The sequence below is a fragment of the Erinaceus europaeus genome, chromosome 17 (assembly GCF_950295315.1).
Source record: "Erinaceus europaeus chromosome 17, mEriEur2.1, whole genome shotgun sequence".
Taxonomy (NCBI): Eukaryota; Metazoa; Chordata; class Mammalia; order Eulipotyphla; family Erinaceidae; genus Erinaceus; species Erinaceus europaeus.
In genome coordinates, this window is record NC_080178.1 from 43632161 (window position 1) to 43647900 (window position 15740).

The following is a 15740-nucleotide window of genomic DNA, read 5'->3' on the forward strand; positions in this document are numbered from 1 at the left end:
AGCAGTTGAGTTGTGTAACCACTGATCCTGGACAATGACACTGCTGGCAATAATGCTAATAATAAAATTAAAGTTTAAGAACCATGGACACCTGCATCTGAGAGCCATACATTTCAGTGGGCAGGGTAGATACCTTGCCATGCACTTGAATCACATTCAAACCCTAGCACCACATGGCAGGGTGTCACTGTACTGGAGAAGCTCTGGTGCTGTGGTGGCTCTCCTTCTGTGTGTGTGTGTGTGTGTGTGTGTGTGTGTGTGTGTGTGTGTGTGTGTCTCAGAAAGAAGTACGAAGAGTACACTCTGTGGCTCAAATGCAGCAATTTTGCCCGGGTTCCCCACAGCCACATGCTTTCTTCCTCTCCTGCAGGGGAGGAGTCATCTGAGCCCTGAGAAAGAGACTTTTGCCCAGGATCATGCTGAGAAGGGCTCCTTGGAGGAGGTGGTGCAGCAGGTGAAGCCCACAACCATCATAGGTAGGAGGGTATGCCAGGCTCGATGATTTTGGTAGGCTGAGCTCCTCGGGTTGCAGGAGTGGCCCCAATTCAGCTTGATGTGCAGTGTCTACATCAACTCAGAATCCTTGTTCTCACAGCCCTGTGTGTGTTCAGTGAAGCCACCCCATCATTTGCTTGTCTGGGGAGACCAGTGCCTGTCTGCTGTCTACTGGTTGTATGGTCTGGTGGGTGGCGAAAGGAACCTGATAGAAAAATTCAGGCCATGAATATCATCAACAAGGGTTTTATTTGTGTGCTCCTGGGGCAAGGTTCTCCAGTCCAGGCATGCAGGGTGGGGTGGAGTGGGCATGGAGTCACAGCCAGGGTCAGGGACGGAGATTCTTATAGGTGAGGAGAACAAGGAACTTAGGTGAGAGTTCAGTGGGCATTTTCCATGACATTAAGTGTGGTGGGTCTGTGGTTTAGGAAACTGCTAGCCTCCAGCAGGCATTCCAGGGAGGAGCTGGTATTGCTGGGTTCCACATTCTTATGACTGAGTGTTTTTAGCCACAAGCGCCTTCAATGGTCAGGCCGTCCCAGTTGTATCATTCTTACCTTTTTGGTTATATAGGGTGCCGAAGTCATTCTGGCTGCTTCCTGCTAAATGGGGGCGACATGTGGTGGGGGTTAAAGGTAGGAATAGGTTTGTGGGGGCCCAACCTGCAGAGGAATGTCAGAGTGTAGGAGAAGCTGGTTGACAGATACTATGCATAGCTTGTGAATGCAGATCATAATGGACCTAAAAAGGCAGGGAGCAAAAAGAAAAAGCAAAGAAATTAGGATTAGAGTGGTATCTCTGTAGAATCGTCTCATTCTCTAGATTCTTCTTTCGTTTTTCCTCTCTGTGGTACATGCGGGCAGAGGGAGGAAAAATAGGGAATCCGGAATTAGGCTGGGTGCTTCCTCCCCAGCTGTGCTGGTACCAGGTCTGTGAGGTTGGGGGTGGACAGGTTGTGGGGATTGGGGGAGAGATCCTGGACTAATTGGAGGGGGTTTGATAGGATGGTGTGGGGTGGAGTGGTGAATGTAGGGGTTTAGGCGAGCACACCACATCAGTCTTAAGCTTGGTGCCTTGTCCCCAGCTGCCCTGAGGGTGGACTGGGAAGGTGGAAGGTTGGTGGTTGGGGTGGGGGACCTTGAATGGGATAGGGTGGTTTGGGGTGCTAAATGGGGTAGAGGCAGGTGAACTAGTAGGGATGGGGTGGGATTTGGGGTTGTTTAGTGGGTGCCTCCAATTCAGTTGGGTACCTCCTTTCTCAAGCCCCCCAGTCCACCCTCAACCCTCCAGTCCCTGCTAGCAGGACAACTGGGAAGGAGACAAAGGCAGTGGTGAGAGGCCTTCCTCAAAACTGTGAAAAGGAGACAAGGACAGTGACCACCCCCCTCCCCAGTACCTGCTCCCCTTTCCCCAGCCTGTTCTTCTCCTATCACTCACTGCCACAAATGATGGACCCTACATGAGAGAGGGGGAGGAAATGCCTTCCACCAAAATCAGTACATCTCCTTTAGAAGAGATTGTATCCCAGTGGGAAAGATAGCATGGTGGTTCTGCAAAAGACTTGCATGTCTGAGACTCTGAAGTCCCAGGTTCAATCCTCTGTACCATCATAAGCCAGACTGAAGGAGGAGTAGAGAGAGAAAGAAGGGTAGGAGAAGAGGAAGGAGGAGTTATCCATGGTTACCCAGGATTACAATTTGTTAATTGGCCATTTAGAATATTTGTGGCCTTTCTCTGACAATCAGTGACCTATAGCAGTTTTTCATAAGTTTGTTAGCCTTTTGGATCTCCTCTGTAGTGAATGTTTTGTTCATATCCTCTGCCCATTTTTGGATGGGGTCATTTGCTTTTTTTGTGCTAATTTTGCTGAGCTCTTTATATATTTTGGTGATTAGTTTCTTGTCTGATGTATGGCATGTGAAGATCTTCTCCCATCCTGTGAGGCGTCTCTCTTTTTGTTTAATAGTTTCTTTGGATGTGCAGAAGCTTTTCAATTTGATGTAGTCCCATTGGTTTGTTTCTGCTTTAGTCTTCCTTGCAATTGGGTTTGATTCATCAAAGATGTCCTTGAGGTGTAGGTGGGAAAGTGTTTTACCAATGTTTTCCTCGAAGTATTTGATTGTTTCTGGTCTGACATCTAGGTCTTTGATCCATTGGGAGTTGATTTTTGTTTCTGGTGAGATAAAGTGGTTCAATTTCATTCTTCTGCATGTTACAACCCAGTTTTCCCAGCACCATTTATTGAAGAGAGCCTCCTTTTTCCATTTAATCCTTTGGGCCCCCTTATCAAAGATTAGATATCCATAGGTGTTGGGATTTATTTCTGGGCTTTCAATTCTGTTCCACTGGTCTGTGTGCCTATTTTTGTTCCAGTACCATGCTGTTTTGATGATGATGGCTTTATAATATAGTTTAAGGTCTGGGAGTGTGATGCCTCCATTTCTGTTTCTTTTCCTCAAGATGGTTTTGGCAATTCTAGGTGTTTTCACGTTCCAGATAAATGATTGTAGTGTTTGTTCTATTCTCTTAAAGAAGCTTGGTGGAACTTTGATGGGTATTGCATTAAATTTGTATATGGCTCTGGGGAGAATATTCATTTTGATGATATTTATTCTTCCAATCCATGAGCATGGCTATTTTGCTAACTCTTTGTGGCTAAACCCACTGTGCTGGCTCCTGATTCTGGGGTGTCCGCATCAATAAGAATTGTATTATCACACTGCCACGAGTTCCTCATCTCTTTCTCCAGTGAAGCAAGCACAGCAAGTTGGGGAAGACAGAAAGAGGGAGAGAAATATATACACCTGCATACCTGCTTCACCACTTATAAGGCTACTCCCCTAGAGGTGGGGATTGGGGGCTGTGAACCATGATATTTATATGCTTTGTGCCATGTACACTTAACCCACTGCACTACTGCCCTACCCCCTTCTTTCCCTCTTTATCCCCACTGGCCCTTTCAATTTCTGTGACTGCATTCAATAATAAATAAATAAAAAGTTGAAAAGGATTTATAAAATATTTAATTTATTTCTTAATACAAGGTAGTGGTGGGGTGGGAGATCCAGAGCATCCCATTGTTTCTGAGTGACACTTTCAGTGTCTCAGCAGATTATGTTCAGAATACAAATAGTAGAGCTGTCTTCACAAACTATTGAGTTCAGTTTAGCTACCATGTACCTGAGAGAGAAAGAGATGTCTGATTCTCTCTCTTAACATCTGGAAAGAAAAGTCAGGTGATCACAAAATACAAAGACTGATTTTTTGACAAGTTGTTTTTTTTTAGGCTTATGGCCCTTATTTATACGACAACGATCATGATAATACACCATCTTGCACATTTATTTTTCCTTTTTGAAAACTGTGATTAGTAGTGGTTTACAAAATTCAATGCACTCTCCCATCGCCCAAAGAAAATCACTATAGGTGATTGTGGAAGAGCTTTTCACATGCCCCTGAAGTACTTGTCCCCAGGGCAGGTAGCTAGTTGTGAGGGAGGTCAGAGGTCATGCAGTGGGTGGCCCTGTAGTGTGGGCCCTAGAGCCTCCTGCATCTGCTGGACAGAATTCCTCCCCTCCTGGCCTGGCGTATGTGCGACTCATGAAAGGTTTCAGTTGCCTGACAGTTGGCGCAGGGTCTCCACCTTGTTCACTGCTTAGTGGCTGGGAGACTGGTGAGGAAGGGCGGGGTGGGGGTGGTGGTGAGCGCCAGGCTGGGTGGGGAGCAGGGATGTCTGGACCCAAGCCTGGCCTCTGCAGGTGCATCCTGGCTGGGCCTTTCTTTGCTCATCACCCTCTCCAGGAGCTCCAGTTCCCACCCAGGTCAAGCTGCGTGGCTGGCAGTGTAGACGTCTGCTGGAGCTCCTGTCACCCGGCGGGCAGTCGGGAGTTCTCATCTGGTCTGAGGACCCTGTTTTTTTAATGACCCCGGTGCTCAGACAGTGTAGACCTACCGGGCCGGGTGTAGCCTGGAGGACTCCAGGGCAAGCCGGACCTGAGGATCTCCCCAGTTGCCCCGTGTTGGTCGGTAGCAGGCCTCCTTGTAAGTTCCCCAAAGAGGATGCCCACTGGGCTAGATTGTGTGACAGGGGCGAGGTCACCACCTGAAATGGTCAGGAATACTCTGGAGGCAGCCTGGCTCGCCACCTTGGAAGACGCCTGGAAATGTCCCAGAGCTCTGCTTTCTTGCTGCTGTTCAGTGTTGCAGCCTTTTTGTTGAATGGTGTTAAGAACCATAGTAGCGCGCCTTCCTACAGTGCGCTGGGCCAGGCCTCGAACCTGGATCGTGAGCATGACAAAACTCTGTACTATCTGAGTCAGCTGTTTTAGAGACTCCTTGGATACTTATAAATCTGTTTTTTATTTAAAGATTTCATTTACTCGGTGATATCTTAAATACTTATTTTAGATCACCTGGGACTTCAGAGCCTCAAGCATGAGTCTCCTTGCATAACCATTATGCTATCTACCCCTGCCATGTATGTCTTTTTTTAAAAAAAAGGTCATTGTACACCTGAGAGGTGATTGTGTTGGACTCTCATGCAAGAAGTTTTGAGTTCAAGCCTTGGCATCTCATGCCAGAGTGATGCTCTGGTTCTCACTCTGTCTCCCTCTCCTCCTCCTTAACCTCTGTCTTACTAATAAATAAATAATTTAGGTTTTCAGAAAAAGTACAGAAGTTGAGTTCATTTCCGTTTAACATCCTCCAAGAATAATGCTTCTTTTAAAGTATTGATATGAAATTATGGGTATATGTTATGTGTGAGCATGTGTATTCATAGCCTCTGGTATACTGTCTGGTATACTGTCAGCATCTGTTGAACCATTTATACATAAGGGAAGATACCAGTATTTTAGGAACGTTTATGCAAGGAGACTCAGTAATACAGTGTCTGCTTTCTTTTTTTTTCTTTTGCTTTATTTTAGTTTTCTTATATTTTATAGGACCGAGAGAAATTCTGAGGGGAAAAGAAAGACACCCGCATCACCACCTTACTACCCCTAAAGCTTCCTCCCTCCTCCACCTCCTGCAGTTGGGGGCTGAGATCTTGAACCTGGGTCTTGTGCATGGTCATGTGTAATCCAAGTGTGCCACCTACCCGCCCTTGATGTGTATATTTCTTTTTTTTAAGATTTTAAAAAATATTTATTCATTTTTCTTTGTGTTGCCCTTGTTGTTTTTATTGTTGTAGTTATTATTGTTGTTGTTATTGGTGTCACTGTTTGGATAGAACAGAGAGAAATGGAGAGAGGAGTGGGAGAAAGAGAGAGGGAGAGAAGATAGACACCTTCAGACCTGCTTCACTGCTTGTGAAGTGATTCCCCTGAAGGTGGGGAGCCAGGGGCTTGAACCGGGATCCTTATACCGGTCCTTGTGCTTTGTGCCATGTACGCTTAACCTGCTGTGCTATCCCCCAACTTCCAATGTGTACATTTCTTAACCTGCCCTGATCATCTTAGTTGTCATGGGTCAAGAAGCTCTGTTGATAGAAATGCAGTTGGCATCAGGTTCTGAATTAATCTACTGTGACTTTCAGTTTGACTGAGAAGATTATTTGTAACATTTGGATTCTGAAAAGGAATTTTATGATGGTTTTCTTTTCCAGTTAACGGTAGTTCAACTTTGCTAAAGCTCATTGGCTATGATACTCCCACAGCTCAAAGTTTGATGAAATTGCATTTTTATTTTTACATCTGCACTCACTTCTTTACTATTTCATTTCATTATTCATTTGTTGGATAGAGACAGACATTGAGAGGGAAGGGAGAATTAGAGAAGAGAGGGAAGGAACATCTGCAGCACTAACATACGCAGCAGTAGCATCAGCAGCACTGCTTCATCACTCATGACACTTCCCTCCCTGCAGCAGTTAAGGGCCAGAGGCTTGAACCCAGGTCCTTTTGCACTGTCATATGCACTGTACTGGTGTGTCACCACCTAGTTCCTGAATTACATTTTCAGACTGAAAATAGACTGGAATAGTCAGACTGGAATAGTCTGGGAATGATGATTCAAAACTACGATGAGGGCCAGGCGCTAGCGCACCGGGTTAAGCGCACATAGTGTGAAGCACAAGGATGTGCACAATGATCCCAGTTCAGTTCCCTGTGGGGGGGAGGAGGGAGTCATTTTGCAAGCCATGAACCAGGTCTGCAGATGTCTGTTTTTCTCTCCTCCTCTCCAACTTCCCCTCCTCTCAATTTTTCTCTGTCCTGTCTAACAGCAGTCATAACAAGAATAACAGCAGCAACAATGGACAAAAGATGGCCAACAAGAGCGGTCAATTTGTAGTGCCAGCAATGGGCCCCAGCTATAACCCTGGAGGCAAAAACAAAAACAAGCAAACAAACAAAAACTGAAAAGGTGCCTGCTTTGCCATAGATTCAAGATCTGAGAGAAAGGAGGAAAAAAGCTAGAATTCTATGCACTACTACACAGAAGCCCCCAGCTTGTAGCAGAGCTGAGGGAGCAGAAAGTTGTTCTTTGTTCCCACAGAGCATGGTGGTATTGATTCCAAAAGTTTTTGTTGAAAAAGGATGGGGGAGTTGTACCCCTATTATCCTATGGTTTTATCAGTGTTTGATTTTATAAATAAAAAAAATTGAAAAACAACAACAACACAAAGCTATCTTTCTGCTAAGTGCAGAAAGATAAAGGTTTTCTTAAAAATGTTTTAAGTGGAAAAAAATATTAGTTTGCTGCAAAATATATACCTGAAAGCAGAAGTACACTAGAGTTTGCAGTGAGTATCGCCCTCACACTTCCTCTCCACTATTCCAAGCTTTGGGTCCATGATTGCTCAACAATTTGTTTGGCTTTGTATGTGAACTCTCTTTTCAGTCACCAGGTTCCAGATGTCATCAGGATGCCGGCCAGGCTTCCCTGGACTGAAGACCCCACCAATGTGGCCTGGAGCTCCACTTCCCCAGAGGCCCACCATACTAGGGAAAGAGAGAGGCACACTGGGAGTATGGACCAACCAGTCAACACCCATGTTCAGCGGGGAAGCAATTACAGAAGCCAGACCTTCCACCTTCTACTACCCACAATGACCCTGGGTCCATGCTCCCAGAGGAATAGAGAGTGAGAAAGCTATCAGGGGAGGGGGTGGGATATGGAGATTCGGTGGTGGGAATTGTGTGGAGTTGTACCCCTCCTACCCTATGGTTTTGTTAATTAATCCTTTCTTAAATAAAAAAAATAAAAAATAAAAAAAATATTAGTTTGGAACAGAAAAGGATAGAGATTCTTTTCAACTGTATTCTGTCAAGGTATCCTCCCCCCCAATAAGTTGATAACTATGGTATAAATGAGAGAGGAGACCTCAAAGACAGGGTGATTGTGTACAAGGGGAGAGAAAAAAACAGAAAAAAATAAAGACTGCAACTTGCTCCCAGGGACAGGAGAAAATTTAAAAATGCAGGAATTAATCAGTGTTTCATTAGTCATCTCTTTCATCTTCCTCTCTTTCCTCCCCCTCATCACCATCTTCTTCTCCTTCATCCTCGTCTCCTCCTTCATATCTTCTTTTTAAAAAAAATATTATTTTTATTTGTTAATTGGATAGAGACGGTCAGAAATCAAGAGGGAAGGGAGGCATAGAGAGGGTGAGAGACAGAGAGACAGCTGCAGTACTGCTTCACCACTTGTGAAGATCTCCCCCCTGCAGGTGAGAATTGGGAGCTTGAACCCAGGTCTTTGTGCATTGTAACATGTGAGCTCAACCAAGTGCACCACCACCAGGCTCCCACTTCTTCATATCTTCTAATCTTTCTTCCTCTTCTTCTTCTTCTTCTTCTTCTTCATCATCATCATCATCTTCCCCCTCGCCTAATTCATCATCCATATCAGGAACCAAGTAGTATTGTAGTGGATCATCTTTAATGACCTCTCTTAACTCACCTGCATCTGCATGAGAATGGTCAATAAAGCAGGTGAAGAAGGTCTCTGGTTCCTCATACTGTCTCTTCCTGTTGGTTTTATATTGTGTTTGACTTGAACATTTGATCAAATCCTTTCCAGATTTCCATTTGATTTCAGTGGATCCTTCAAAAGAAGGATCACCACTCTCATTCAGATAAAATTCTTTGAAGAGAACTTTATTTTCAAAGTAAGGGTTTTCAACAAAATAAAAGTCTGTTCTATTACCTGATTTACTATCTTTGAATACTGCCACTTCAACTCTTGTCAAGTAATGCAGTGCCTCTTCATCCTCTTCCCCAAGCAGTGTAGACACTTGTGGGTGGTTGACAAATGTTACCCCAAACTTTGTCATATTGGCCAAAAATTATGATCTCTTCTGAAAAAGTGGTTGGCAGAGTTTGTTATATTTCTGTTCTAACTTCAAAATTGTCACTCCCCAGAAATCAGCTTGGTAAAAAAGCAACAGGATTCAATTGAATATATCCATGAAGTACAGAATGAAATAGACTTAAGGAACAAGCCAGCTAGGAGATTTCTGGAATTTTCTATCTCACCTTAACTCTAATCCCTGAGAGTCTCATCTAAGACTCTTTGCTGACTCTCTGCTACTTAAAAGAGTCAAAGTTCAGATATCTGCTAGGTAAGGAGGATGGCCTAGATAGATAAAAGCAATGCATCAAGTGAGCTGAATGTACCATGTTCCATTATATATATCTTGAGTTGTAGTTCTAAACTGAGCTATGTGGCTTAATAGAAAATAGTAGGGTCCTCATGTCTGTGGCTCATGTGACTTTGCTTGAAGCATATGGAGAAATCCAAAGTTTTTTTTTTTTTTTTTAAGGTGCTCGAGATACCTACAAGTTGTCAGACAACCTTTTGATGACTGGTCCTTGGATTTAGAGATTTTCTTTGTTATCTTAAGTTGCTATTTATGCAATCTTCTTTCATTCTCTCCTATCTCCCCTATTTCTCTCTCTCTCTCTCTTCCTGTCTCTCTATCTCTCCCCCTCTGCCAGGACCTGAACCTGTCACCGTCTTCTTCTTCTAGTGTTTGCCCTTCTTCTGAAGGCAGTCAAGAGCATCAGGTTGAGCCTGATGTAAAGTTTCGAGACCTCCTTTGAATCTGGAGAGGTGGCAGTCGTTGACTGTGTGGGTCATAGTCTGTCTGTAGCCGCAGGGGCAGTTCGGGTCATCTCTGGCCCCCCAGCGATGGAACATAGCGGTGCACCAGCCATGGCCTGTTTGATAGCGATTGAGGAGGGCCCAATCATAACGTGCTAAGTCAAAGCCGGGTTGATGCTTGCAGGGGTCTGTGATGAGGTGTTTGTTCTTTACCTAAGCTGACTGCCAACTCTGTTTCCAAGAGACTGGAACAGAAAAGTTCAGTGTAGGCATAGGGGACCAGATTGGGTGACGAGACGTCAAGCGTTGGACAGGGTGGGAGAAGATATCCGCATATACTGGCAGGTCCGGTCGAGCATATACGTGGGAAATGAACTTAGATGATGCTGCATCCCGACAAATATCTGGTGGGGTGATGTTGCTAAGAACTGGCAGCCATGAAACTGGGGTGGAATGGATGGTTCCAGAAATTATCCTCATGGAGGAATATAATTTGGAATCGACCAAGTGGACATGGGGGCTATGGAACCATACTGGGGCAGAGTATTCTGCAGTGGAATAGCATAATGCCAGAGATGATGATCGTAGTGTGAAAGCGCTCATGCCCCATGAGGAGCTGGCCAGTCTTGCAATGATGTTATTCCTCGCGCCCACCTTTGCTGCAGTTTTTATGAGATGTTTGTGAAATGACAGAGTGCGATCGAGAGTAAAGTCAAGATAGACTGGCTGGGCTTCATGCCGGATTCTCGTATCGCCAAGCTGCACATTAAGCTCACGCGAGGCCGAGGCATGGTGTACATGGAAAACAAATGATACAGTTTTTGCAGTGCTAGGGATTAGTCGCCATTTTTTACAGTAATCAGATATCAGAGACATGTCTTTCGTGAGTGTTTCCTTGAGGATGTCGAACTTTGATGCCTGAGTTGCACAGCAGATGTCACGTATTCCTCATCTTACAGAGAAATTCCTATCACCCGCCCAAGCTGGTTTCCGCCCAGGAAGATCTACCTGCGAACAAGCCCTGGCCCTCTCAACTTACATTGAAAATGGATTACCGAAGAATTTAAAGACGGGTGCTGTCTTTGTTGATCTCACAGCAGCCTATGACACCGTCTGGCACAGTGGTCTCCTAGTCAAGATCTCAAGATGCCTGCCTCCATGGGTGGCCAACACTATATCGTTTCTTCTCCAAAACAGAAGATTCCGGGTGCATCTGGGTGACAAGTCTAGCAGATGGACACTTGTCTCAAGTGGCCTCCCCCAGGGCTCTGTTCTGGCTCCTATGCTATTTAATATTTACATCAATGACCTCCCAGAAACTTCTTCAAGGAAGTTCATCTACACCGATGACCTGTCACCTCAAAGCATCAGACACAAAAAAGAATTTTGCATAGCCACTTATCCTCTTTCCCTGGCCCATTATGCATTATATTAAGCACTTAGCACTGTTGGTGTAGAGTAAGAATGTGTTATAGGTTCCTATTGTATTATTCTCTCTTCAGTGTATCTATAGGACCTCTAAAGCCTCAAATAAAAAGATTGTAAGGAAACCAACTCTCTCTCTCTCTTAATTCTGCAGTCAACTTTCTACCTAGACTTCTAGGTTAAAAACCCATCGCAGCCTCTGGAAATATTGCACCTGTAACATTGTTTATCACATTGGAGCTTCATAAGTCTGTCTTTACAAAAACAAGAACCAAAAGGTAACAGGCTGTTTTTTTTTTTTGGGGGGGGGGAGTCCACACTATACTAAATGTACTTTGAGTTGTATCTTGATTTCGGAATATTAGATATTTCCATTCATGCCTTCCTATAGTGTCCCAGCATTTGTGCTCCAAAATGAGGACAGTAGGGATGTCCAGGGCTCACAGTCTCTCAGGAGGAAGCTAGGGCTGCATGGTCGTCAGCAGTTCCAAATACACTAGAGACTTCACTTACCTTGTTTAGTAACTTTGCTTTAGAATGTTAATTCCACAGGCAGAGTGTGTGTGTGCTCACTGCATTTCCTATGCCTGAGACAGTGTTGTCTGTAATGCTCAAAAGTCAATTGTAAGCAAGCATGCTGGGATTGAAGTCCAGGCTTATCAGACACATAGATCCCTAACCTCTGCAATGCAGATCCCAGAAAAGAACCACTGAGACAACTTCCATTGGCTATATTTGCTTCTAAGATGATCATTACTCTAGATGTGAAATTGTATAGTTGTTGTTTTCCTATAGCATACAACAGTCCATCAAAGAACACCAAAACAGAACCTAAGACCTCTGAGACTACAACTTGTAAGGATCCTGAGAAAGCAGAACAGGTACTGGTCTCTCAAGACAAGCAAAGGATGGGGTGTCTGCCACTGAACACAAATAGGGCTGGGAGAACAAGGAGTCTCAGTTGACATAGACCCTGAACTTCAAGCAGAATTGTGGCCACTCCTGCAACCGGAGGTCTCAGCCTATCAAACGCACTGTGCTGATCGTTGTTCATACATCTTTTTATCAAACACAGTCCTGGAGTAATCCAGTCTTGGGAGAGCACAGGAAGAATTCTGAAGGTAAGAAAGAAAAACGTAAGAGCAGACCCTTGGTGTCATTGTAGGAGCTGTGCTATGGGTGCATGCATCGTGCCAAGGCCAACAGTCTGCTGTACTGCTGAGAGGAAACATAAAAAAAGGATCCAGAGACCAAGAAGATTCTATGGAGATACCAGATAATGAAGACAAGGACGCTGTGTTCAAGAACCAGGTAGTGCAATGCTTTGACTGAGAGGGGGTGCAGTGGGGGCAGCAGACAAGACAAGGCCACTGCAGATGTCCCGCGCATGTCTGCCTGGCAGTGTGCCAAATCATGCATTTCATGTGAGAATGAAGTTTGGGTCATAACCTGGTTTCCAGGAAAAGACTAAAGGCATGTTTGATGCACTACATTTTGGAGCTGATGCTACTTTCTGATCTCTTCACAGCTTATATAAATGCATTGGGGAGGGGTTTGGAGGATGAATGGAGGGTTTACTCTACTCTGTTGCATGAGTGCAGGGAAGAACATAGACAGTCACACATTTTCAGGTGCCATTCTGCTTGGCTTGCTTGAGCCAGACCTTATGTTTGAAAAACAAATGCCTTGACTGAAAAACCTCTTCTCAGCTAGGAAAAAAACAAAAAAACAGAAAAGCTCATAATTTGGACTCCTATGAAACAAAGCCTTTGTAGAGAGAAAGACTAGTAGTCCACAAAAGAACTACATTTCCAGCATGTGTTTTATTTATTCATTAATTTTTTATTTATTTTATTTTCCCTGTAATGTTGGGCTACAGTAAAAAAAATAAATAAATAAATAAAACAGTTCATGAAGAATGCAGCTAAAAACCTTGGAATCCCAGATGCTGTGAAAGCACACAGGAGGGAGTCGGGCTGTAGGTCAGCGGATTAAGTGCAGGTGACACAAAGCACAAGGACCGGCATAAGTATCCCGGTTCGAACCCCGGCTCCCCACCTGCATGGGAGTCGCTTCACAGGCGGTGAAGCAGGTCTGCAGGTGTCTATCTTTCTCTCCTCCTCTCTGTCTTCCCCTCCTCTCTCTATTTCTCTCTGTCCTATCCAACAACAACAATAATAACTACAACAATAAAACAAAGAGGGCAACAAAAGGGAATAAATAAATAAAATAAATATTAAAAAAATAATAAAAAAAAAAGAAAGCACACAGGAACCAGAAATGCCACTTTTACATAAGAGTTGTTTCTGCCTCTCTCTTGCATATAACCCTGTCTGGGAATGTTTGAACCCACCCTCTGGAGGGAAGATTGAAGGGATGCCAGTGGGCTTTACAAGAGTGACACTTCCTCTCTGGGTGGGAAATCATTCCATAGAATCTTGGGCCCCTCCCGCACCCCCAGAACTGAGGTCTCCACCTGAGTAAGACCCTCAGGTGAGCTGTAGGTGCAGAAGGTGCAAGAAAACTCATTTCAGATGTTTGACCATCATTTTCATGTTTTTAGTCACTATGGCTTCTTTTTTTATTTGCCTAAATTGTCCTATTTTCAAACCATTATCTAGTTAAACTGACAATTCTGGACATACTAGATAGTCCAGAGTATTGCCTTTGTTCAACATGCAGGGCTTTGGGCCAGCGGTAGAGCTTAGTGGAAGACTCTGTGGTTGCACACCTGTGGACTTGAGGTTTGATCACACACACACACACACACACACACACACACACGTACAGGCACAGACACACATGAACACACACACGCACACACATACACACACACACACACACACACACCATAGGGAAGAAAAAAAAAAGAACTATGACCTCTGATCAGTTTTTCTCAGAGTCACATTTGAGCAGGTGAGCTCAACATGTAGCTGCTTCATTGGCACATATAAACATTATTATTTTTTCTTTTAGATAGATAGAGAACGCAACCAGAGTACTGAGGCTTCCTTCAGTGTGGAGGGGACGGATCTGAAACCCAATTCTCACCAATGACAAAGAAGCCACTATAAAAGCCAGCTATTTTACTAGCCTATCAGTTGTTTTCTTGCTTAAATCAAAGAAATGAACTGCCCCTCTTTTATCCTAGAATTTATATATCTTTGAAGACCGATCACCAATGCTGCTGTCATCTCTACAAAAACAAGAAGACTATTCTCAGAATCTGCTAATACAAGATGCCAATTGTGAACTGATCAAGAAAGAGCAACAAAGCCAGGAAGTCTTGGAGCAAATAGAACTGCTGCAACTCAAACAAGAATGAGTTTTGGTGGACTTGCAGGGAGACTCCAGTGGGGAAGGTTGGGGCAGCACAGCTAGTGCTTCAGCACATCTCAGCCAGCCAACTGGGGTCTCCACGCAGCCCTTCATCGCCACCATGCTTAGCGTCAGGACAGCCTTCGTGGCCAGAAACAGTTGTCAATCAGCTCCATGGCCTTTGGCTTTGTGGTCAGTGGTGTTAGTAGAGGAAGAAGGGGCCAGTCTGAAGCAGGAACCCATCCCAGTGTAGGTTTATCATCAGTAGGTTGGGAACCCAGGACCCAGGGTCAGGAGTGTGGGGTCCCAAACTGGAAGCAGGGCTAGGCCATCATGAAAAGCCTTCCCTATACTCATACCTGCCATTCTCCTACAGCTCAGCCTGGGATGAACATATCTCTCATTTCCATTTCCTGAGGAAAGAGAGTGTTTAGTTGCTCTTGGCCTGAGGCTGAGCATTTGGGTCAGGGAGCAGGTTAGGAGAGCAGTGAAAGAAACTGCTGTGAGAAAGACTCCCCCAAATGGAGGTAGTTCCTTCCTCCATAAAGCTAGTCTCTCTCTGTCTTCCTCCCTTGCTCCCTTTTTCCTTCCCTCCCTTCATTCCTTCTGTATTTACTACTATATTATGTGGGGCTTGGTGTCCTGATGCTCCACTATTTTGGGCAGTCCTTTCTTTGATAGAATGTGTGAACTAGATGGAAACAGAGAGCAGGAGAGGCACCTGCAAAACTGTTCTACTACTTATCAAACATCTCCATTGCAGGTGAGGACCTTGAACTCAGTCTTTGCAAATGGCAGAATGTGTACTCTTCTAGATGAGACACCACCAGGTCCCAAGTCCTGTCATCATCAAGTGCAATGGAATCTGCCCACTATCACCAGTACTATTCAACATACTGTTGGAAGTTCTTGTTATGGCAATCAGGCAGGAACAAGGAATTAAAGGCATGCATATTAGAAGAGAAACAGTGAAACTCTCCCTATTTGTGGAAGTCATGAGAGTATAAATAGAAAAACCTAACCAGGGAGTTGGGCAGTAGTGCAGCGGGTTAAGCTCACGTGGCACAAAGGACAAGAACCAGCATACAGATCTCGATTCATGTCCACGGCTCCACACCTGCAGGGGAGACTTTTCACAGGTGGTGAAGCAGGTCTGCAGGTGTCTATCTTTCTCCCCCCCTTTTGTCTTCCTTTCCTCTCTCCATTTCTCTCTGTCCTATTCAACAACAACGTCATTAATAACTACAACAATAATAACTACAACAATAAAACAAGGGCAACAAAGGGGAATAAATAAATATTAAAAGGAAAAAACTAGGGAGTCGGGCTGTAGCGCAGTGGGTTAAGCGCAGGTGACGCAAAGCACAAGGACCGGCATAAGGATCCTGGTTCGAACCCTGGCTCCCCACCTGCAGGGGAGTCGCTTCACAGGCAGTGAAGCAAGTCTGCAGGTGTCT

General features: G+C 44.6%; 1 protein-coding gene across 1 annotated transcript in view; it reads left to right on the top strand.

Moving 5' to 3' along the window:
- The window catches only part of LOC132533989 (NADP-dependent malic enzyme, mitochondrial-like), a 205211-nt gene that overhangs the window by 98924 nt on the left and 90547 nt on the right, over positions 1–15740 (top strand). Inside the window, exon 8 of the mRNA XM_060177415.1 lies at positions 379–476. Within this exon, the coding sequence (XP_060033398.1) occupies positions 379–476 (98 nt within the window). The remainder of the gene's footprint in view (positions 1–378; positions 477–15740) is intronic.